General features: G+C 42.8%; 1 protein-coding gene across 3 annotated transcripts in view; it reads right to left on the bottom strand.

Moving 5' to 3' along the window:
* LOC138246638 (uncharacterized) overlaps nucleotides 1–25,145 on the bottom strand; it is a 403,830-nt gene that overhangs the window by 200,800 nt on the left and 177,885 nt on the right. For all 3 annotated transcript variants that reach the window (XM_069201360.1, XM_069201371.1, XM_069201379.1), the window contains exon 8: nucleotides 1,269–1,357. In XM_069201360.1, the coding sequence (XP_069057461.1) occupies nucleotides 1,269–1,357 (89 nt within the window). The remainder of the gene's footprint in view (nucleotides 1–1,268; nucleotides 1,358–25,145) is intronic.

Here is a 25,145-nt window from a genome sequence, read left to right as displayed (position 1 = left end):
AGAGAGAGAAAAAGAGAAGAGAGAGAGAGAGAGAGAAAAAGAGAGAGAAGAGAGAGAGAGAAAAGAGAGAGAGAGAGAGAGAGAGAGAGAGAGAGAGAGAGAGAGAGAGAGAGAGAGAGAGAGAGAGAGAGAGAGAGAGAGAGAGAGGAGAGAGAGACCGAGACCAGTTCAACATTTTTGATAATAGCTGTAGGACAGCGACAGTTCCAACCTGATAGTAATGAATAGCTTTTAAATCACACCAATATTCAGACTAGCAGGAAAATATTTCAGTTTACTGAGAACATGGGGATGGGTCATTATGCAGAGTTTATAACTCACTGTGGATAGTTTTGGAATGAACACAATGAAATAATTTCCCCCAAAAAAACCTTTAGTTAATGCATCAATATATGGCAGTGGACAGCAGAGAGAAACCTACTAGGATTAAACAGAGGTCAAAGGCCTCACGTGGAGGGCAGGGGGTAGCTAAACGTAGCATCTGGTCTAAACAGGAGAACAGCTTGTAGCCCTTGTGGCCTGTCATGCAGCCCTTTTTGATCTAACTATTAACTGCCCTTTAAAAATTAACTGTTTAAATAGTTCCTGGTTTGCATTTCTTTTCCTAGCTATAAGAAAAAGCATATGAGGGTTGTGTGAGATCACCAGCTGAAGAGGGCCTGAGTACACCGTTGTTTCATGATGTTTTAAAATATATTCATTTACATATAAAATTGTCTCTGGGTGACACTGGCAGGTAGTAAAATAACAGCAGGTGGGATGTACTAAGAGTTAGCATCATCACAGGCTGAGGCAGAAGACACTTGCCACAATTGTTTTCACTCATGTTACACTGGAACGAAAAGTATACATTTCAATACAGAAACTTCACTCTCCAGTTCCCATCTGTTGTTGAAATCGATCAGCGCGGGTCCACACTGAGGCTTATCATGCACATTCATGACTCAGTACAGTTTGAAACTTTCAACCTAAAATAAAGTTCTGATTGATGAAATTCTGTAATTAACTCTTCGCCTGATCTCCAACCCGTGCGCTGTTTCAAACCATAGTTAACTCCCATGACTTGAAGGTGTGAGCTCAGGCCCTTCGCAGACGCCGGACAGGCGCCTGTGATGACAACACACACGAGCAGAGCCTACACTGGGAACACTGCCCTGCAGCCGGAGACACTTGCATGAAACAGAGCTCGAGCGCACTGCCAGCTGGTCCTCACCGAAACTGTGCAGTCACAGGGGCTTTTCACAGTGTAACTCGGCATCAAAGGATACTCGGCAGCGTCCGGGGCCACCCCCTCTGGAACTCGTCTCAAGTAGTCATCCATCACTTCTTCTACCAGTTCACTCAGCAGCGCTCTGACCTTCACAGAAAGAACAGAGAGTACATTCACTTAGTTTGTTTGCGCACACTGCCAATGTGCATCTACCACGCTGATAGTGATCACACCGGCGATGCCCTTTCTAAATAATAACTTGTTTCTAGATAGTGCTCTGTGCCAGTTTTCTGCAGTTTCGAAGCGCCGTAAATGACAGGTGTTATAAACCAATTCATGGTCCTCAGTTTGCAGGATCAACCACAAAGATCTCTGTACTATGTAATATTTTGTAACGCAGCCTGTTGTGGCCATTTAAGTAAGTCAGAAGGGTGTTACTATGGAAAATGTCTTGATGTCTTATTTTTTGGGGCAGAGTTTAAAAAAATAAATGTATAAGTTCAGACTTTGCTTTTTGTGACTCCACCCACCTTCTGCTGCCAACCCTGGGCCTTTCCACACTCATAATTAATAGAACTGGTAATGACCTCATAGGCAGCCATTTAAAAAATATATATCTCTCCACATAGGTCAACTTGCTGCAGCATTTTGTGAACAAACTAGTATTTTTTTATAGAAATTGACATAATACAATTTAAACAATTTCCAAACACTCAATTCAATGTCCTAGACCAGGAAATGAAAATGAACCTCCTGCACCCAGGCTCCAAAGTTTCTGGAATATGAAGTGCTGCTCTAACACATCCCATTTCTAACATTTGGTGCCAAGGTAGCAGGTGTGATCACTTCTGATGAACACAAAAATACTTTAACTTGCCAACTCTAGAAATGAAGAAGACTGTCTACTAACACATACTTTACACATTCAAAATGCCTTTGCCCTCTTTCACGTACATTCACACGCTCAAACACAGTCACCCCTCCACAATTAAACGCCCAATTCATAGTCTCTGAACACATTCAGCTTTACACACGTATCACTTTTCATTAACAGGCATACACTTGCAAACTCACACACATTTTGCATTTCAGAGGCAACATCAAGACGGGGGTTGCACTTCATTCATATTCGCTTCCAGAAAAAGTTTCAGAGGCTTGCAATGATGTGTCTTATTGCATCAGAATTAACCAGGAGACGATTTGTCTTCTCCAAATTACCTAACAAGTTTATAACTCAAAATAAACTTGCATCTATAAATAACATACTAAGGAATAAACACTAGTCTTGCAGATTGTTTTTAAATAATTAATGCATGGATTTAAATGTAGATTACTTGTTGGTATTTGTTTATATTCATGATGTGTGTGGGCTCCCACAAAATATATGGTCAGAGGCTCAGTCGCTCCCATGTGGCTCCATGCTATGTGACTTATTTAACCAGTCACTGTTTTTTGTCACCAACGCTTTTTATTCTGTAATTTTTAAAGTCCCTTATAATGAGAAAAGGAAAGTACATCTCCCAGAAGGCAGAAGCATACCCAGCTAAAATCAAGAACTGCTGATAGCGTGTCACATTCCTTATAGCCTCATGTCACATTTCACGTATGTCTGCTTTTCCATGTGAAACAAAAATGTATTAAACCGCTCAGTTAAAAGGAAAGAAATGTTTTGTCTTTTATGTCAGGAAATTGTTGGCGATGACAAGGATTTACTTTCCAATAAAATGTTTCATTTATGTCTCTTAGATGAACGTTTTCAGACATTTAAACCAATGGGCATGCTAAAAAGCTGTGCTGCCCTGAACAATGCGTCCTACACCCCGTCCATTCAGTTTTACAGCCACCTCCTTGCTCCCCACAGTTTAAAGTTCAATGATAAACTGAACACCCAGCAGGCACGCCCCAGCTCTGATCACTTTCAGAGCAGCTGTGTCTTGGTGAAAAGAGCTGCTGATCTGGCGCTCTTGTGCCAACTCCGTGCAGGCTTCCACTATAACTGAGTCAGCCCAGGACATGTTTGAGGTGCGAGTTAATGGACGGTACACCGCCTGTGTTGAAGCCAGGCCCAATGAGTACCATTACTTTGCTTATCTGAGGATAAATTCCGGTACCCTGGACTAGGAAATGAAAAATTGCTGATACAGAGTAACAGTCAGTACCGGCCCATTTATAGCACTGAATACACTGGCTATAAGATGCGGGGTGCTCGACACCCCATACGGCACCCTGATAGACCCACACTGCAAAATAATTCACTCCACAATCGGCTAGCCAGACTAACATTAATAGCACAAAAAGGGAAATCAATGTTCTCCACGCCTTTTCCCCATTATTCTTACCTTGGATGAAGGAGGTAAAAAATCTCAGACATGAATACTTCCTGTGAGCTAATCTACAATTACACTATTAAGTAATTTGAAAATTGATTGACTCTTCAGCGACTGCTCCAAATTGCAGTGATTGCATGATAAAATATTCAGTTTTTCCAACATATATTTTCCAGTTCTAATACGGACAACAGATTCAAATGTTTTCTCTCAGCGTGGGCTTGTGTTGCACACAAGTTAAGTTATCCTTCTTGTGTATATTGTACTTGAATGGGTAATCTGTCAGCAAAAGTGTGTGGGAAGGAGAGAATGATGGTGTTGAACTGAGATCACACAGTACCCCAGGGATACTGGCGGCACTGCGTGAGTTGCCTTACTCCTTGGTAGGATGGCATTCGAGACAACATTGGACTGAAGTACTGTGATAGAGTAAAGGAACTGATAGCTGTGCCCGTGGTTAAATAGGGCACCTCAGGCTAGCCTAGATTTCAAACCTCTGCCTGTGTGGATATTGTGCGAGGTGAGACACCACTGAACTTTAAGAGGGAAGGGCTGTCCCACGTGTGGAATCTTTCTTTATCCCCTTGATAACTACTCATCTGAGAAGTATACATTCTTAACTTCAAGGGTCCATCCACTGTGGAGAAAAAAATAGTTCTTTACCCACTTATGCATCCTTAATCACCAACAATTAGCATTCTAGATGATGATGACGTCAGCTGCACTGGATGGCTCCTTCACAGAAACAGAAAATGAATTAAACACTATCTGAGTGCCCCCATTCTACATACCAGGGCTTCCCAATAAAGACACTATTGCTCTTAAGGAGTCCATCAGGCAACACACCAACTAACAGCCACCGTCCACAGGCTCTTCCCCATCCAAACTATACCCAAAGTGGGGAAAGGGCAAAGATCACTTTGAGAATGCTCTTTTTCCACTGAATACTTGTGAAAAAGCTCACTACACAAGTGGGTTGTTCAAGGCAGAGTTCGTTATTGGTCTGAGCTTACATACCAGCCTCAGATGAAGAATTTGGTAGTCGTGTGTTTTATGCATAAGCCGTTTTCATTACACCCTGTGGAAGACCTACTTTATTAAAGTGGTTTAAGTACGCACTTATTTTTCTTGTATTTATTCCTGTTGTGTATTTGAAGAGTATATTATATAATTATTCCCAGTGCTTCATTTGTAAAATAGTAAGTGCCAGTGCCCAAAGGTTTGCCGAACAGGAAGGCTCCATAGCCTTGTCTCAAATTCATGCCTTTTTCTTCCACCATCATAAACGTCCTGCCCTTTTATTTCACTCTTGCACACTATTTTTCATCCCTGCTATCTCTGTCACTGGTTGTCCATCTTTCCTGAGGAGGAAAGCCAATTGCCAGTCCCCAAAAATGAGTGCAGGTGGGCCTCAACCTGCAACCACCTGTTCAAATTAAGCTGGTTACCCTAATTTGGCTTGATCACTGATTTTGGTGGTAAATGTTTTTGACCCTATAAAGTAAGCTTAGCTCTCAATACAGTCAGAGGGTCGACTTTAAGGAGGATGTGTGTTTTATTTTTAAAATAAGCTTCAGCCTTCTTAAACAATAAACTTAATTACTATAATTGTTCGACCATAAACTCTGCGCACATACTCTTATTGTTGTGCTTTCCTGCTGTTGCCATTTCACTTCCCTTACCATGCCTGTAGGCTTGAACTTCACTGGTATAATCTCGGTCTACCATGGGGCGTGGCTACCGCCTGAGGAAAATGGCTGCCTAATCGGAGAGCTCTACGACACCAAGGGACAAAAACGGCCTGCTCTGCTGATACACTGTCTCCACAAACACTTTAAACTGTGCTCAGCATGTAGGAATGTGTGGTGCTTTCAGCGACCCACTTTTGGTGAAGAAACGTTGAGATAAGCACTTCTTATAACCAAGTGCTCCAGAAGCTGTCTCGACGCCAGACCCTAAAATAGCCGATACCAGGACTTCACGTGGATGAATCTCTACTCTACTACCACAGGGTCACTATGAACATCCTATCCCTAGAGGTGAGCACTTAGTGGCACTACTCTACAACACTCTATAAGGGTAGGAACCTATGATATACAAAACAAATCTACCAATCAGAGTAAATATGGCACAGGACCTCCCATCATATGCCTGACTCTAAGATGGCTACCTCAATTTAATACAGAGCTCTCTAAAGCATGTTCCAGAACATTCTTACTTCTAAACTATACACACTGGGATCCTTAATTTCTCCACCTCAACAGCAACCCAAATTGCAGACAGGAGGGGCTGATAATAACCCCTTACACCCCAAAGTACTGTACCTTGCTATCTAACAATCTGCATTGTGGCACCATATAAAATTATTTAAGTATTACTAACCCAGGAAGGATACTGACTTCTGCACCTCACCCTTCCTCCCAACATTCAGCACGTGTGTCAAACATCTCAAGGACCACTGAAACCCCTCTAGGTGCACCCAACACGAAGTATACAGTAAGGTCCACTCTCAAAATGTCCGACTCCAAACGATAACCCCAATGAAGCAAGTGGAGGTCTGAAAGACACCGAACCAGCACGAAAGACACAAGCAAGACCCCCCCCCCCCCCCCAGCCTCCCCTATAAGATCTAAAGCTGAGAACTCTGCAAATCTAGACCTAATTATGCAGAAACTCGAAATGCTACACATGCTTGCTCAATCAACAAAATCCACCACAGAAACTGTACAGAGTGACCTTGCATCTTTGAAACAAGAAATTATACAACTGGGTGGCAGTCTCTCTGAAATAGAATCACAGATAAACCTCCTGGAAGACCACAAACACAACTTTTCAAAAACCTTATCAACCACCACCGCAAGACTGGCTTCACTGGAAAGGAACATAACCAAACTTGAAGCTAGAAATAGAAGGAGGCAACTTGCCAATTTTTGGACTTCCTGAAGGTAGCGAAAATCAAGCTACTTTCTGTGCAACCTTCATTGAAAAAGGGATCCACCAAATACTCAATATAAACTTAGATAATGACTGAATTAAATAACCCAAGCACACAGAGTGCACACACATAAGCCTGCAAACAGCGAAGCTCCAAGAGCCCTCATTTCCAGACCCCTCCGCTATTCACATACGGAATAGCCATCCTCACACTGATTAAGAAAATACAGAGAATTAAGTGGCAAGGGGCCTCCAATGGGATCTCTCAAGATTATTCCAAAGACACTGTCAAGAAATGAGTCGTTCCCTTCCCAAAGGAAAATCTGTCGATACAATTTTCGTTTATTGCTCCTGCATGAATTAAAAAAAAAAAAACCTTACAACAGCAAAAACATTATATTTGAAGACTCTAAGGAACTGGACTATTACGTTGTGGCAATCCAAGACCTGAAAATGACTTCTTAAAAACTCAGTAGAAAGGATTTGTGTGAAGTGTTAGCCATTCCTTCCAACTTTCGCTAACTTTCTACTCACTTAGGGCCAGATGTAGCAAGCATTTTGCATGGTGCAAACTGCGAAAATCGCAGTTTGCGCCATGCAAAATGCTGATTGCGATGCTCATTCACAATTTGCGAGTCGGTACCCACTCGCAAATTGTGAATGCGACTCACGAATAGGAAGGGGTGTCCCTTCCTATTTGCGACTCGCATCGCTATGCTAAATTGCTTTGTGACCGCGAATGCGGTCGCAAAGCAATTCGCAGTTACCACCGGTGTCACACTGGTGGTAACCCATTCGCAAAAGGGAAGGGGTCCCCATGGGACCCCTTCCCCTTTGTGAAGGTTGTCAAAAAGGGTTTTTCAGAGCAGGCAGTGGTCCAATGAACCACTGCCTACTCTGAAAAACCCGAACCCAAATGGTTTCGTTATTTTTTTTATTTTGCAAAATAAATAAAAAACTGCTTTATTTAAAAAGCAGTCATAGACATGGAGGTCTGCTGTCTTCAGCAGGCCACCATCCCTGTGAGTGGAGGGACTCGCTATGGGGTCGCAAAATGCGACCCACCTCATTAATATTAATGAGGTGCGGTCTTTGCGACCCCATAGCGACTCGCAGATGGTGTCTGAGACACCGTTCTGCATCCGATTTTGCAAATCAGTAATTGCGAGTCGCACCGACTCACAATTCCCGATTCGCAAAATCGGACCTACCTACATCTGGCCCTTAGTACCATACGATAATCAAGGATGCCCACAAATGGCCTAAACAAAACCCAATTCACATTCTTTCCGTAACGCTGCAGAACTTTGACTGACACATGGGATCGACACATGGGTGTACAAGCTCATTCTTCCATAATAACTAAAAACAGGTCGAAATATTTGTTTGAGTTGCTTCCACTTCTTCAAACTGAGACCGAATAAATAAAGTGATCAGCTACCTACAAAACCTTAAACTAACTAGCATCTACTAATAAAATAACAACCTTCTTTTGACCCTAACCAATGGTAAAATTTCTCTTCTTCAATGACTGTTACTGTATCTCTATAATGACCTTCAACCTGCTCTAGTTAAATCGGCTGTTTTGTAATTGCCTTCAACCCGATGACGGATTTATTCTAATGTTTCATCTTCTCACTTTCAACATAATTTAGATTTATTAAATCTCATATTGACATTAATTAATATTGATACCAGCCTCACATTGATAATATTATCATACAAATCTAGTGCATCCAATGAGTACTTAGCAGTTGTCCAATTGTTACCGAAACTGCGTTTTGACCCACAGGTTGGATAATACAAAAATCACTAATGTTTACCTGCGTTACCTGCAATACAGTAACCTGGGTTCAATTGATCTACTCACTTCAATATGTGTTGAATCTATGTTGAGTTTATGGTGGGACTATGTGAACATTATGCTGGTACTAGGTTGATAATATGTTGGTTCTAGGTAGACACCTTACTGATAACTCGTTGAAACAGTTGGCTCTACGTTGACACTATGGTGATCTGTTAGCTATAAAGACAGTAAGTGGAGAATTAAATGCAAACTGTACATTGTACTCCATAATTATGAAATACATTGGGTACCATTTTGCAACCCTAAGTGTTGACATAAAAACTTAACTCAGAAATAATGACGTGTCCCCAACTAACACCCATCCCACAAATAGCCACCTCACTCACTACAAATATTACACTTTCTATATATATTACAACTACTATATCTGCAAATAGATTAATATAAAAACAGAATACACATTATTATCCACTCCCACTAAATGACAACTGACTCACTTGGCAACACTATGGAAACAACGCCGGGCACTTTTGCCACTATACAATATAAGTAAACATATCATACTTAGACATGGCTGTGAATCTTCATACATACCCTATTCTATACAGGGCACAGCAAGACTGAACTCCAGACACGGCTTGACCACTCATGACCTCCATCACCTCTCCTCAGTTAGATTTGGTTGGATACCTCTCCATTGTATCTAGATTCTCATCCCAAATATTTAATCAATCACTATACTATCATTTTCTTCTCTATTTTCTTTTTACCTTCAATATCTTTCCTCCTGTCCTGTACTGTGCTACTCCACCATTTCTTTTCCCTCCTCCCTGCCTCCTCCCCTTCCTCTCTCACACATTCCGTTTACCCTCACCCATGCCTTCCCTCCAAACCCACCCAACCACCCACCCTTTCCTACCCTCCACCTTACCAGCAAACAATAACTGGCATTTAGCTGGTTACATCGACGAGGAACCTCACCTCCTAAAAAAAAATGCAGAACATAAAAATATTCTTCCCTAATGTGAAGGGTCTAAATCACCCAACCAAACAACAGAAAATCCTAGACTATACACACAAAAATAAGGTAGACCTCATTCTCCTTCAATAAACCAAGGTGGCAATCCTCCTGAAAAAAGCATGGGTTATCATGCACCTCAGCCACAAAACAAATGGGCTGATCACCCTTATCTCGAAAGCCTTTGGCCTCACTATCTTGAAAAAGCCAAGAATTGCCCTAAAGAAACAGACAACGAAGGCAGATGGCTTCTTACTTGAATACAGAGGGACAACACTGAAATTATAGTAATTAACATCTATGCCAACAAATACAACAACCCTACCTTTTGGATTAATCTCAATAAAAAAAAACTCAACTTTACCTCCACACAGCAGAATCATTCTAGAAGGAGACTTCAATTTACCCTGGGACGCCACCCTTGAAAGGAATTCTGCAGGTAAATTTAAACCCAACAAATCCCATAAACAAATGCTAAACATGTGTAATTCTCTTAAACCTAAAGACATATGGAGACTATTCAAATCCCACAGGGAAAGATTACTCATTTTCTTCCATCCGCACAATACATTCTCTCGTATCGATTATATCTTTATTGAGAAAGCTCACATCCCAGCCACCTCTTCCCCAACCACTGAACGAATCCTACTCTAAGACGATGCCTGTATTTCATTACAATATATAATATCGCTTTCAATACATCAGGAACAAAAATAAGGAGAACGAACGACCTCCTCACGGAACAACCCTCCTTTAAGGAAATAATCAAAAAAGAGATTCATGAACACATAGAGCTCAATAGGTCTTCTGGTCCAAATGCACAAATCATCTGGGAAGCCCTGAAATGCACTATCGGCAGAAAAATTATTAAACTTATGTCAAGGATAAACAAACTAGACAACAAAACCTTAGACCAACTAAAACTAAAAATAAAAGCATTAGAGAAAGATCTCAAATGCACCAAAGACAAAACTCAATTAAACAATCTAATTAAACTCAAGTATGAATATATTAAGATTCTGAGAACAAAGGATACAAAGGCATTAATTTATGCGGACGTAATAAAACTGGCAAAATACTTGCATCTTATTTAAAATAGACAAGTCAGAAGACAAGAATAACCTCTATAACCAGCGAACATGGCGTCTCATTGACAAATGAGAAGGACATCCTAAATACCTTTGAAAAATATTACCATACCCTCTACTCCAAAAGTAATAACATCTTATGACATATGCTTAAACTACCTCAACAAAATTAACTAAGATATATGAATCATCAAAAGAATCACTAGAATAATCGATTTCTTACAAAGAAATCATAAATGTGATCAAAACAATAAAAGCCAGGAAGGCTCTGGATCCAAACAGCTTCCCGGCATCATTCTATCAAACTTGGGGTACTTCCGGAATCACTCCCTGAGAAGACTTATTCACCCACTTCTACTCCACTGAGAGCTCTGCCACGAATGCAACCATAATTGTTATAACCGAAGAAGGGAAAGACCCATCCAATCCCAAGAACTACCGACCCATATCCCTCAAACACAGACTGCAAAATATTTGCAAAGATCATAGACCTCAGAACAGAGCCCATTCTCAAAAATATAATACATCCCTCTCAGTCAGAATTCATCAAAGGGAGATTTAGCGCAGACAATATCAGACTTTTTAGCCATGCAATTGAAATAGTCAAACTCCTGCACAATAGCAGTAGATACAGAGAAGGCCTTTGATAAGATATCATGGACCTTCCTCCAAGCCTCCTTCAGCTTTGGCCCTGCTCTCTCAAAAATGATCCTTGCTCTATACAAGGAACTGAAAGCTAGAATAAACAAATGGAAAGTTGTCTTATCCCTTTTACCTCCAACAAGAAACCAGACAAGGATGCCCTCCCTTCCCCTACTATTTCTATTAACGCTAGAACCCTAATTACATTGATCAGAGAAAATCCATTCATCCGCGGTATCGCTTTCTCATCAGGCCCACAAAAATTAGCTGCCTATGCGGATGACATTCTCCTTTTTACCACTCAGGGATACTCAGCCTGGTCGTACATCATATCCACCATCAATGACTACTCTAAGATATCAAGCTACTGCCTCAACAAGGAAAAGACAGAGGTTCTTCCTCTCAATGTGTACTGCAACAGCTCACACATCCAGCCCTATGAACTCAAATGGGCCCCAAATAAAATAATATACCTGGGTTAGGGTTCACCCATAACCTTAAAGACTCCATCGTTCTCAATAAGAAAAAGACACTAAATAACATCAAAGATAGCTTAGATAAATGATCAACCAGGTTCATTACTTGGTGGGGTAGAATAGAATCTATCAAAATGATGGCTACCCCCTCATTAACTTTTTAATCAGCATGTCGGCCATATACCTTAGATATTTTTTTTTTTTTTTTTTTTACTAAAACAGACACGTTACTTACCGGATTCCTCTGGAAGTCTAAAAAGCCCAGAATTGCCCTAAAGAAAGACTTCCTAAACTTACTTGACTACCGGAGATACCAACATGCCTTCCTAGTGAAACAGGGGAGCCACTGGCTCCTAACAACCACCAACTCCTCACTGCCATGGCTCGTTATTAAAATCGCCCTCACTAAACCCTTATCCATCATTTCATTTCTAACTGTCAAAAAAATTAAAACACACCACTCTATAAACATTCTATCCAGCACAGCACAGGCACTCCAAAAAATTGACAACAAACTACCAAACATAATTAAACACTCATTTCCAGCCTCACTGTGGCACAATGAAAACTTAAAATTCCTGGTGAGAGATATCGGCACCCCCCCAGAATGCATACCGTTCTCCAAATTAAAGACAAATTTGACCTAAACGACCTAGACTTTTACGATTTCCTTAAACTAAAATCACTTATAGCCAAACATAAACCTCCACCCGACCTACTCAACACATTGGAAAAATTTACCAAAGGCGGTCACCTACCCCCACAAAAACTGCACTAAGTAAACCAAAACAAGACAAGTGGAAACTCTAATATCAGACTCCAACAACACTCCAAAGGTCGCACTGGACTGGCCATCTACCCGGAGTAACCTTACTTCCAACATAACTCCATAACTAGCACAAAGCAAATACTAGGCTGCTGATATGTCCCACTGGACTCCGGCCAAACTTTATAAACTAGGCCTCCGATCCTCCGAAACATTACTGAGCTGAGAAGGAAACAGGAGACTTAAAGCACATGCTAGTGGAGTGCACCTCCATCAAAAAGTTGTGGGAGGAAATCAGTAATACAATATCTCAAATACTCCATACAAAATGGACTCCTACTTTAGCCTCTATTACACTGGGCAACCTCCCCACTGACATTAAACAGGCATTAAACAAAGAGGACCATCTCCTATGGGACTTTCTAGTCACAATTGGACCTAAAGTTATCCTCAATGAATGGAAAGATTCATCCAAACTATCCCCCCACACATGGTGTGAATGGGTCCAATTCACCAGAACTGCCTGTAACTCACTAAACGTATACTTGAAGACAACACCAATGAAGAATGGTAAACTCTGGTGGACACTTGACAACTTTGTCTCCCTCGTCTATGTAACCATGATCATCTGATCACTCACTCATTCATGCATTCACCCACTAATTCTCCCCGCCTCCCCCTCCTATCCTACTCTCCCACCCCTTCCTCTCCCTACCCACCCCTCTTTCCCATGGACTCCCAACTTTTCGCCCTTTTTAACCTTCTTCTCTTCTCTCATCTCTGCTCCTTTACTCTGTCGCATTCATTTACAACTCAGGTACTTTAATCATTCACCACAACATCAAAAACTGCTCCGTCACAATACATACACTGATTAACCTCACCATTGCAAACAAATACACTTACCTCTACCCTCTACCTTTATAAATGTGGATCGACTTCTCATGCTATATCCTAAACTACTGTTCCCACTTGATCTGATGGTACCATACGATGTATTGTTTCTTTTCATTTATGCTATTTAATTGTCCTATTGTATAAAATCCCAGTAAAACACTCTTGAAATAAAAAATTATCTCTATCTACCAATATTATCCTCATTTTATGAATCTGGTCACAAGCTCCTCGGCAGGTGTCCCACAAGTTTTGGAGGGTGCTTGTGCAAAACACTGGCAAAGAGAACAAGTGACGTCACAGGACTACCCTCATTTAGACATTTTATTTAAATAAGAACCCAGGATTTCGACGTAGAGGTGATACTAAGTACTGTTTGTCTTTGTGTATAAATATCTAATGTACACAGACATATGCCTTCAAACATGCAAAGCAAGCTAATGCTGAGTGAACAACTCATGGGCACACCAATTCACGGATAGAAGGTTCACCATATTCCCTGATTACGCATTTTTTTTAGCTCTTTCTTCGGTGCCCATTTGCATGCATAGCTAGACACTGCCCCTGCAGCCAGTTCCTAAACTTTCTGTAAATGGAGAAGGAAATGGAGGCGAGCCACCTACAAATTTCACAGCTCAATTATTATTGGCCCTACAGTTAGGATATAATAGGAACAAACATTCATTTTATTACTATAATTCTCATGCAAAACAGATAACAGGCCACCCCCTGCTCCCTTTCAAGGTGAGGAATTAATCCAACCTCTAAAGATCCTTAAAGTGTGAGGGTAAACCTTATGCAGTCACCTCACCTTCTGTCTTACGGCTAGAAACTGGCCGGGCTGAAAGCGTATCTGCACATCCCACCCTTGACACACCTCTCCCTTGACCAGGACCCCACTAAATAGTCACACACTCTTCTGGTCCCTCTGCCAGATATACTTGCTCTTGTTCACCCTGCAAGACAGTACAGTGAATAAACAGGCTTCAGGAACTCATCCACCTGGCATGCTGGGGCAGTGTTACTAAAGCAACAAGAGGTTCCCATGAGCCAGAATATGTCTAGGTCAAGGTTATATCCCCACAGAAGCTCCTCAGACTGTGACCCAGAGCACATGTTCAAACAGGTCCCCTGTCACTCTTACTCATCCATGCCCAGTTTCTACCCACTCCTGAGACCGTCCCCTTTGGGCCCCAGTTTCGCTATAGTTGATTATCAACAACATGATGACATCAGACCACAGTCAAGAAAGTCTATTGCGGAGCAGCTTCCTTTCTCCACAAGGCTGGTGTCCTAAGGCAAAAACGTTCCACCGGCCTTACCATAACCCCCTACATGCCAATGGAATCCTATGGTCAGCAAACCACTGACCATGAATGATCAGAGCTTCATGGAAGGTGAAAACCTACCCCACAAGAAAGGCTGATATCTACACACAGAGTCTGTCTGGCAGCAGAAGACAGGTAGTGGCAGTGGAAGAGGAAGGTAGAAAGAGTGAGGTACAATTCCAAGAGAAAGGGCTAGGGAAAGGGGGGAACAAGGCCTGGGTTCCAGAGGTAAATCCCAATGTCTGAAACTGATTGGGAACCCTCTCCTGTGGTACGCCAGTGCTCTATTATCCTACTCTCGCCTAGGCCCGTGTGGTCCCCACCCCCTCAAAGACATCAAGATATCAGATTCTTGTATCCACCCTCCCCAGAGAGTGGGATTGCAAGGAAGGTAATGCATCTCAGCTCAGGACAAAGGCAAAAGAGGAACAAGGCTAAGGCTATAAATTAAGGATTGTCTGCATGTCATGCCCGGTAACACCCATTTGCTGACTTTTCCCGCAGGCCATAACTACCACATATTAGATGGTGGTGAGCTATGAAGGTTTCACTTGTAACCTGGAGACAGTGCTTAATTTGAGCCAGTGGGGGGCACCAGCAGTGATTTTTAAGGACCACACTTTACACAGACAGTTCTTGAGAGCAGGAGAGGAAGAATACATAAAGTAAAAAGATGGAGGTAGGGGAAGATGGAAAAACTGTCACAAGGGGACAGAGTTTGTGTGGCACTGGTTAAAGAAGCATGAGGTGGATTGAAGACTATGCAGACATAATGGCACTGGCCATGGGCTTCTGAGGAGAGCTTTGGGCACCAACACATTACTTTACAAATCAAGCTCTGCCTGGAGTGCCTCAGAGACTTGGCCTTAGCCATGTCCTCAGTGTCAACCCTTCAGTTCAACCATTCAAATCCCCATCCAAGCAGGTGAAAACGTATGTAGCTGGAGAGGACTTACATATCCGACAACTAGGACCCCGGCACTCCCCATCTTCCTAAGCAGTGTTGGATAGGAATAAGATCTATGAAAAAAATTACATTGGGAAAGACATGATATGCCATTCCAGCCACGGATATGTTTAACAAGTTTCACCCCTAGAGGGGGTTAAATTCAGGGGCAATTCTAAAGCATGCCTCAGTTGCAGATATCAGAAGAACTGGGTTTGATATAGTAGGAAGTCTGTAGCCAGGTCTTAGAAGGACCTAATATGGTCATAATACCATACACAGCAGAGATTAGAAATCCAAATAAGGTCCCAATGACGGAACCCTGTCAGCTTTGCAAATTGATCAAGCCATGTGCCATGCCAGGGAAGACTGGGGAAAGGGCGCAATAAAGTAGAAGTGGAGTGCCACTTAATGGGTTTGAGTGCCTCATGCCAGCAGAGCAGTGGAAATCTAATAATTGCTGGCACTCTTTCTGTAAAGCAGACTCATTAGCCCGTATCTGTTCAGAATGTCCAGTTCCAGCCTGTTAGGTGGGTCCCATCTATACCCAAACAACCAATCATTAATGCAAACTATTTGCGAGGTCCAGTAGTGCAACTTGACATACACCCAACCTAGCCCCCCAATCATATGGTGACTGCTTACATTTCAGAAAGGAAATCAGTGGTGGCTCACTACCACACAGAAAATTATTAATCAAGGATAGCAGATTCATGAAGAAAGTGGGTAGTAGTGTGAAGGGATAACTGTTTAAGATGTATAAGAAGCGAGGTAGGTTATTTCCATCCCCAGGTATCAAAGTAGTCGTCAGCCACATGTAGTTTAGTAGCAGCAACAAAGGGGAAGCACCGCACCCCACCCTCACCAATAGGCACATAAGTGGATCTCTCCCAGTTTATCTTGCATCTCAATGTCTCATCATAAATCCATAGGGCCTCATTCAGTCGAGGGGTGGATCTGTCAACCTGCTGGACACACACAAGCATGTTGCCCGCATATATTGAGATCCTATCCTCGTGACAGACAATTCAATGTATCCCTTCCATTTGAGCGTATTTACATATCCAAGGGTTCCATTACCAGAGTTAAAAGCAATGGAGAAAGAGGATAGTCCTGGTGCGTACCCATCTTTACCCAGTATGAGGCCAAAAGGGTGTTGTTCACTCCTACTCGTGGCTATGGGTAAGCATATAAAATTTCGACACGTCAAAGGAAACAAGGCCCCCAGTTCATTTTAAGAAGGATTTGAAGCATGAATTGCCAAGTGCATGAGTCAATGGCGTTCTCTATATCAATTGATATATTAATAATACTCTGATCATAGATTTGGCCTATTAGGACCAGTATATTATGGACCTGTCAAACAGTGTCTTGTGCTTCTATTAGGGTTAAAGCTGTTTTGATCATGATGTACGAGGGTGAGTATTATTTGACGTTTCTAGTAGCCAGAAGCTTAGCAAGAAGTTTTGACACACTGTTATTCAGGATATTGGGAGATATGAGGAGCATGTATTAGGGGATTTGTTGGATTTAAGAATGACCGTAATAACCTCTGAACAGAAATTATAGGGGAGGGATCACGTGTTATAGGCCTCATCCTACAGTGCTTAATGAGTGGTGATGAATATTATTTATATAGTTCTGGTGGGAAGCCGTTGGACCCTGGGGTGCTCCAGAAGGCATGACAGTAATGGCTTGCAGTATTTCCTCATCTGATATGGGGGAGCAGGGTGTGGTCTAATTCTTAGACCCACCAATGATAGCTCACGATTTGGGCGATATTGTGCAATGGGGTTTTCTATGTCAGTGATGGGAGGGGCTCTGCCAGGAAATTGTGCCTTATAAAATGCAGCAAAGGCATTCATGATGTCCATGGTTTTCGTGACTTTTTGTTCTTCCTTATTTAGCACTGAAGGGATTATTCTAATAGCATGTTCCTTATTGGAGAGCCAGTGTAGTTGTTTCCCTGCCTACTCAGGAGTGCAACCATCCTGCTCAGACAGAATCTAGCATCTTTAGCTTCAGTGTGGCCACGGCCAATTCAATTGAACGGAGGGTAGAAGGGTGATGAGTAGCTGCAGCCTGACAGCAGTAATGTAGGCTTTCAAATCTGCTACTTTCTTATGTTTTCCCTAGTCTTACCCTTGATAAAGGCCATCACTTCGCTCTTTGTCACTGTTTTGAAAGCTTCCCAAACCCACAGTTGAGGATGGGATTTTGGTATTTAGGTCAAAGTAGTCAGCAATTGTACCTCAGTGGTGGTCAGTGAAGGAATCAGCCACCAAGCATTTAAGCTCCATATCCCTTTTAGCCTTCCCAGTGGAAGTTGTAGTGTTAACTCTATGAGAGAGTGATCAGATGCACCCTTGGCTAAGATACAGGTATTTCCTACCTTGTGCATGATCATGTCTAGGACAAACATGTAGACAATTAGTGAGGTGAGGCGATGGGAAGGAGGGGGGGAAATGGGTGTATTGATGTTCAGCAGAATGCTGTCTACGCCATGCATCAATGAAGCCTACAGTGTTAGTCCACTTGGAAAGATGAGTGGAAATATGAGAGGTTACAGAAGAATTTGTGTCATGTTGTGCATCCATCATGTATAAATAGGATAGAACTCGCTGAGATTCACTCCATGGAATTCCATGGAGAAAATTTTGTGAGACTCTGTGGAGATCTGCAAGTGGGTGAAATTCAGGCACACTGCAAATCTCACTCAGATTTTTAGTGCCAGAAGGTTGTTCCATGCTGTAAAATCAGAGCGAATGGCACCACACAGCGCACCAGAGGGCGCTGCTTCTTTCTGATGCTTAAGTAGATTTTCTTCTCAAGCGGCAGCTTTCTCATGGTAAAGAGTCGCAACCTGCCGTGACTGCTCACACTGAGAAATCTCGATGGGAGGCGCTCTAGCACCCAAAAAAATAATCGCGCTAGGGGACGCAAATTTTAACTCATTCTTACTAACGTAACGCTGGCAAGCCGCACATGAGAAAACTCCGCCCGCGGCGGTTAGCACAGTTTTGAGAACTACACAGGTAAAGTAGAATTTTTCACCCACCCCTAGTATTAAAGTTACCACCAATGATCGTAATCCCTAACGGTGAATTTGCAAGTAACTGCAGGTGGGAGGAGCATACACACTTAAACATCCACAGGTACCCATCTAACGTGCCAGTTGCCATGATGTATCTATCCAATGCATCTGTGTGTAAGAATTCACTGCTGCAGGGTCCTTGATTATTGGGTCTCGTGGTAGCCTGGGAAGCACTCAGACCTGCATAACGATGTTATGGGCTGTGCGTGGCATTTCTCGAAAAGAGTTTTCAATGGGGTGTACTGTGTTATTAAAAAGAACCTTCAGTTTGGCCAGAAATAAGCATAAACTGCTTTCCACTGCCCACAACTTCTGCTTCACTTGATCAAAGGTCCTCCTTTGTTGTTGAACTAATTTAGTATGATCTCGAAATATGAGGATCATTTGGAAGACATAGAACATTCCTGCCAATGATCTAGGTGCACTAAAGTCCCTAACCCGATTGCTGCAAAAGCTTGCAATCATGGTGGCGTGGGGCTCCAGCATGTGGCAGAGGTCTAAGAGCATTGTGAGCTCTCTCAATCAAAGAGCAGGAGAGTTGATTGTCTAGTAGTTGCGTTTTCAGCCACACTTCTGAAGGAACGCCACTAAACAGTCTCTGGCTCCTTCTGGGAAACCCACCAGTCTCAAATTATTGAACAGTGTTTGTCTGTCAGTGTCTTCCACACAAGCATAGTTTGTGATTAGAGGCTTTTAGTTTTGGAAATGTGCATTTTGAGCCCCTTTCCTGTGTCCTTTAAGCATCCCTCATCTTTGGTGACTATCAACAACACTACGCATATCCCATCTTGCCCACAGTTTCTATATGAGCTTCAAGGACATATCTAATGGCATTAATAGCTTGAAGGATAATGTCTGGTGCATCTTTGGGGTTGTGGGAGACCCCAGTGAGGTCTGCCTCCTCCGTCACGGCAGGGTCCTGTGCACCCAAGTGAGCCATAAGCAGTTTAGTAAATTTCTCAAGTTCATCTTGCCTGGGGGCTGCTTGGCTTTTGCCTTTAGACATGACGGGAACTTAGCAGATTTTGTGGCTCTAATGAAAAAAAGGTGATTGGGGTGCGAGTCTGATCTCTCCATTGTCCTGTCAACGAGAGGCCATCCCTTTTGCTGTCCAACTGGGCCTCAAGATATTGGGCCCCTCCAAATGACCCTCGATACCCCTGCCGATCCGCCACTCCGGACCTCCTAGTCAGCAAGAGCAGTCAGGTCAAGGGCCACATCAAATAACAGATAATGCCCATCATGCATAGAGTACAAGTCCGGGTCTGTACACTTTATCAATTTATTTAGGGTGATTAGATACGTTCTTCCCAATCCTGTCTCACAAACAGAGCTACAACAACCCCCGATCACGCAAGGCAAGAACATTTTAGACTTACACCAAGCAATCATCATCAGCTCTATATCCTAAGGGGAGGCTCATCGACTCCCACCCGGTACAGATCTTACATGGGCAGAGGACATACTTCACCCTTGGGGAAAGTCACTGACCTGTTAAGTCCAGAAGAAGGGGGTGGAGACACGCTAACACATATTTAGCCACAAGATCAGTCACTCTGTAATTTGCACTCTGGGGTATTCACATGGCCTTCGTTGGTAGGGTGCATGCCGGTGTGTAGGAAGAGGGATGGGGCCGATGGAGAGGCCCTATCTACACTCACCTCCGTAAAGTCTAAAGGCTGCAACTCCTGGGCCTATCAGAACACCAAGCCAGGCCAGTCAAGCTGTGAACAGTTAATTGGGATGCACAACTATATTTGTGTAAACCATCTACTGACTCCCAGATTTACTTGAAAATGGATTTCCCACATAGCAGCCTGGCTGTAACCACCCACTTATCTGAACTTGGATGATAAAGATGTTATGTTAGGGAAACCTACAGAGCTCACATACAACCAAGGGCTTTCTTGGTGCTGTGAAAACCAGCAGGAAAAGGAGAGATGGCTCAGATTAATCAAAACCTTGCTTAAACCTGACCTGATAAACTGTCTGCCTTCAGGCGATTAGGCAGAATCACTTGGTTGACAGTATCAAAGGCAGCTGATAGATCTAAGAAAACTAGTGGATACATGTCCCGAATCAAACTCCCATCGGAAATCATCAAGGACAGAAAGCATCATCATTTCTGGGCAGAAACCAGCCTGCAAGGGATGAAGATATGGCACTAAAATTAAACAAGTTTTCTTGCAATAAAAAACATGCACCTGAACAGACAGAAGAGCAGAGCAAAAAGGCATCACATGAAAGGCCATCTCTTTCATCAAGCCCTTAAACATTAACCTGGACTCTTACATAAATGCCCTTGCTAAAGGAGCGAACCATCACCTCCAAGTTATTTGAAGCATCAAACATTTCCTATTAAAAGCTTTTGAAGAGCTAGTCCAAGCCATAGTAATATGGTTGGCTGAGTAAAGTAATGCCGTATTCACCCAATTCCCCCAAAATAAACATGGATTTGCACCCTTAAAAGCAGTCTTATGCTTTGCTGCTCAACTCATCTGTAGGACAAAGAAATTCAATCACATCTATCTAGTTTTGGCATCACTTAACTGTCAACCTATCAGAGCTTTCAGCACACAAAAAAACTGCATGTATCATCTTTACAGAACTACATGTGGAAACCCCATGCTACCTGTACATATGTGATATACTACCTAGTGGCGGTCGCCACTAGGTAGTTATAGTTAGGATCTATTTTCTGTATAAAAAGCTTTTTTTTTTTTACTTGCCTATATCTTTGGCGACGCTTGAGGAATCTTCACAAGACTATCCAAAATAATTTGCCACTCATGTCTGCTGCTGTCTGGAAGGTTTTGGGGTGCTCTTTCCGGGGGGTGAGATGAGAAGGGGGGTCCCAAAACACTTCTTCCCCATTCATTTTTCCATAGGAATTTTGAACAGTAACAGCACCGAACCTACTGGCCAGAATTACACCAAATTTGGCAGTAAGGTATGTCCTGGTGCATAAAGTGATCTTTTTGTTTTTTACTGTGAATCTGTTCAGCGCTTTTTTGATAATTAACGGGGAAAAAACTTGTATACATAGTGATGCAGATCCGTTGCGCATATGACGTAGACAGCTGCGAATCTGTGAACCACATGGAGGAGTGTGATTGGCTAGGTGCAAGCTGCAGCTGCAATTATATCGACCAGCAACGGTACTAGGGGATGGTTTTTCTTTGAGAAATGGGTGGAAGGGGTCAGGGTAGAAGAACCCCGGCCCCATGGGAATAATGTAAGGGTTTGTGAGGGATGAATTTGAAAAAGTTAAAACCTCCCTTTTTTTGACAATCGTGGATCCGCAACTCTGTTGTGTGCTCAGCACAGCACCCGTGTAACGTCATGACAGTCGCGAATCACGCCGATGAAAGAATAAAAATATATATTTAAACACATACTGTCACACACAGTCACTCTCACACATCTACTTACAGCCACAGTTAGACACTCCCACACCCTCTCAAGGACTTACAGATTGATACACCCACTCTCAGACTCACTCACATGCTTACGCACTCACAGACCCTCTCAGATATTAATTTACTCACTTACAGACCCAGTCAGACACCCACTCACAGACCCACTAAGACACTAATGCACCCACTTACAGACCCACTCACACACAAATCCACTCAGACTCATGCACTCACTCACGGACCCTCTCAGATATTAATTTACCCACTTACAGACCCACTGAGACACTCAGGCACCCACTCATACCCTTACACACCCACTCACCGACCCACTAAGACGCTAATGCACCCACTCACAGACCCACTCAGCCAGTCATGTAGCCACTCGCAAACCCACTCGGACACTCATGCACCCACTGACTGATCCACCCAGACACAGCCAATCACATACCCACTCAGGCTACGCACCCTCTCACAGACCCACTGAGACTCATTTATGCACTCACAGATCCACTCAGACACAAACACCAACGCATGGATACTGTCAGACAGTCACACACCCAGTCACAGACACTCGTAAATCCACTCATAGACCCACTTGGAGACTCATGTGCCCACTCACAGACCTACTGAGACACTCATGCACCCACTCACAGGCCCACTCAGAACCTCAGGCACCAACTCAGAGACCCACCCAGACACTTACTCACCCACTCAGACCCACTGAGACACTTACACTACCACTCAGAGACCCACCATAAGCTGCCACACCCACTCACTCACCGATGCACTCAGACACTCATGCACCCACTCACAGCTCTACTCTAACCCTCATGCACATAGATCTATTCAGACCCTCATGCAGCTACTCAGAGACCCACTCAGACACCCACTCACAGACCCGCACACACACTGACGCACCCACTAAAACACGGATGTACGCACTCACACCCAGACACTCTCACCCACAGATACACCCTCTCACATCTATTCTCACACCCAGAGAGGCTGCAGCAACCTCCCATAGGGCACAACCAAAGGGCAGTGTGCAGCATGGGGTAGGGTGGTTAAGGGGGTTGGCCGCAGGCAGCGATAGATATTCAACAGTTATAGTTAGAGTTATCTCAAGTAAGTATAACTTGTGTCCTAAGGTAACTATAACTTGCGCCTCCCGCCATGCAGTTTTTTTTAAATCAATGATGTTATCAAAGATGTCATGAGTGCTGTAATTTGTGGGGTAATTAGCGGTGCATGGAAAGGGCCTGAGTTATAGTTACCGTATACCGTAGGGCATGAGTTATACTTACTTGAGATAACTAACTATAACTGTTGAATTTCTATCATTTTGTACGTTTAAAATGTGAGCCTTTTACAACCTTGCAACCCTTTGCTTTTTTCAGTGAATTTCTATGGTTTTTCCTTGTAATCTTTGTTTTTTTCAAGTGACTATTTATATGTGAGATTATTATAACAAACTGATTCAAAAGGCAGCCAATCGCTGTCCAGTTTCAAAGACACGCATAATGTCCAGTTCTGCTTTGTGAACTGTTACTGCATTGTGATACAGTGTTCTTTAAAGAAGTGCATGTTTAACTCTTTCCTAAATTGGAGAAGTGTTGGGTCCCGATACATACAGGAATATTGTTCCAGATCCTGGATCCATTGATGGAAAAGGCCTGCTGCCTTGTTTTCTATTTTTTTTTTTTACACTGAGGTAGTTGCCTTGCTACTTATAAAACCCTGATCCTTATGCTGGCTTAGAAACTATCCTCAGCCTGAGGAAGCAAAGACCAAGTGCAAGGTTTCCTTATGATTTGGCGGCCTTCCCAGATGTCAAAAAGTTGTAATATGAAACATACGTTTTCTGACAATGCTCATACGATCTGGAATACCCTTCCAACAAATATCCACATAGCAAACTCTGACTCTCATTAAGAACAGTCTCAAGGATCACCTGCTGCTGCACAGATGATCCTGCTCCACCAATAGAATATGTCAGTACCTGTGAAAATAGACAGCATTATCCTCTATGCTTATTATTCATGCAAAATCTCTCTGAATATAAATGCTATTGTTTTTACAATTGCCAAAGGTGATGATCATGCTATACAAAGATTAAATACATAAAATAAAACTATGAAGAGCACAGTACTTTATGCCATATACCAGCTGTTAAGGCCTGTGCTGCATGTTGGTTAAGAAATATAGGATCCAAAGTGAGCAAAGGTCTTACAGCTCCATATGTTAACGGTACTGTGTATTTTTAGGTCTTGCCTAAAGGCCGAGTTTTAGCTCTCGGTTGTCAAAGAACTACTGTGGATAGTACCAATATTTATAGTGGGCGTTCGAGTAGCCCATTGTTTATTATTGGTTACATTTCTTCTAAATCTCATTTGCTTGCTTCGTATTCAATGGCTTTCCTTTCTCCTCTTGGAGCAAAGCTTATTTACCATATTTTTGATCAGATGATGACTTGTTACATCTTGCTTGTTACCTTGCTTAGATCTAGGAACGACCCCAGACTGCCCGGTCACCTTTACAATAATACCTTTATGGTATTGCTAGAAAGAATCTGATTTACTCTCCCTGAGACTGAAGGGGAGGAAGGCCTCCATGGCCGCCCACCACTCCAGCATGTTTATGTACAGTCATTGCTCAGGTGTAGCATCATATTGCCTGATGGGCAATCCAACCAACAAGAAGGCATTTGTGACTATGGAAGCCTGTAATTGTGGAGTGCTGAAGGAACAACTCATCAGTAGGTTTGAGGAACACACGCACCAGTGCACTTCAGTAAGGACTCACTCCCACCCAATCCATGAGGCTCCCTTGGTTTTGAAGTCACTGGTTCCTCAGGCACTACTGAAGCACTCTTTTCTTTTCCGCCATCTGGAGTGTGGCACCAATAGAACGCACAGAATCATTAAACAGGCAGCAACATTGGAATTATCTCCACAATCATTTGAAGAGGTGGACTGGACATCATGCAAGTTGTGTCCAGCATACCTTACAAAGGGCAGGCACTGTGTGGCTATAAGAGATTTCTGGGCATTTGTCCTAAAGCTCTGTGGAGGTGGGGCATGGTGTGCTGAAGATACTCCTTGAACAGTACTGCAAGCACCACTTTCACCAGCCAGTCATCCAAGTACAGATATTAGGGACTTCTAAACTCCATAATGAAGACACCACTACTGAAAAGACT

This window comes from Pleurodeles waltl, chromosome 1_2, assembly GCF_031143425.1.
Source record: "Pleurodeles waltl isolate 20211129_DDA chromosome 1_2, aPleWal1.hap1.20221129, whole genome shotgun sequence".
Taxonomy (NCBI): Eukaryota; Metazoa; Chordata; class Amphibia; order Caudata; family Salamandridae; genus Pleurodeles; species Pleurodeles waltl.
The sequence above is the reverse complement of the archived record's forward strand: the minus strand, read 5'-3'. Positions and strand labels throughout refer to the sequence as shown.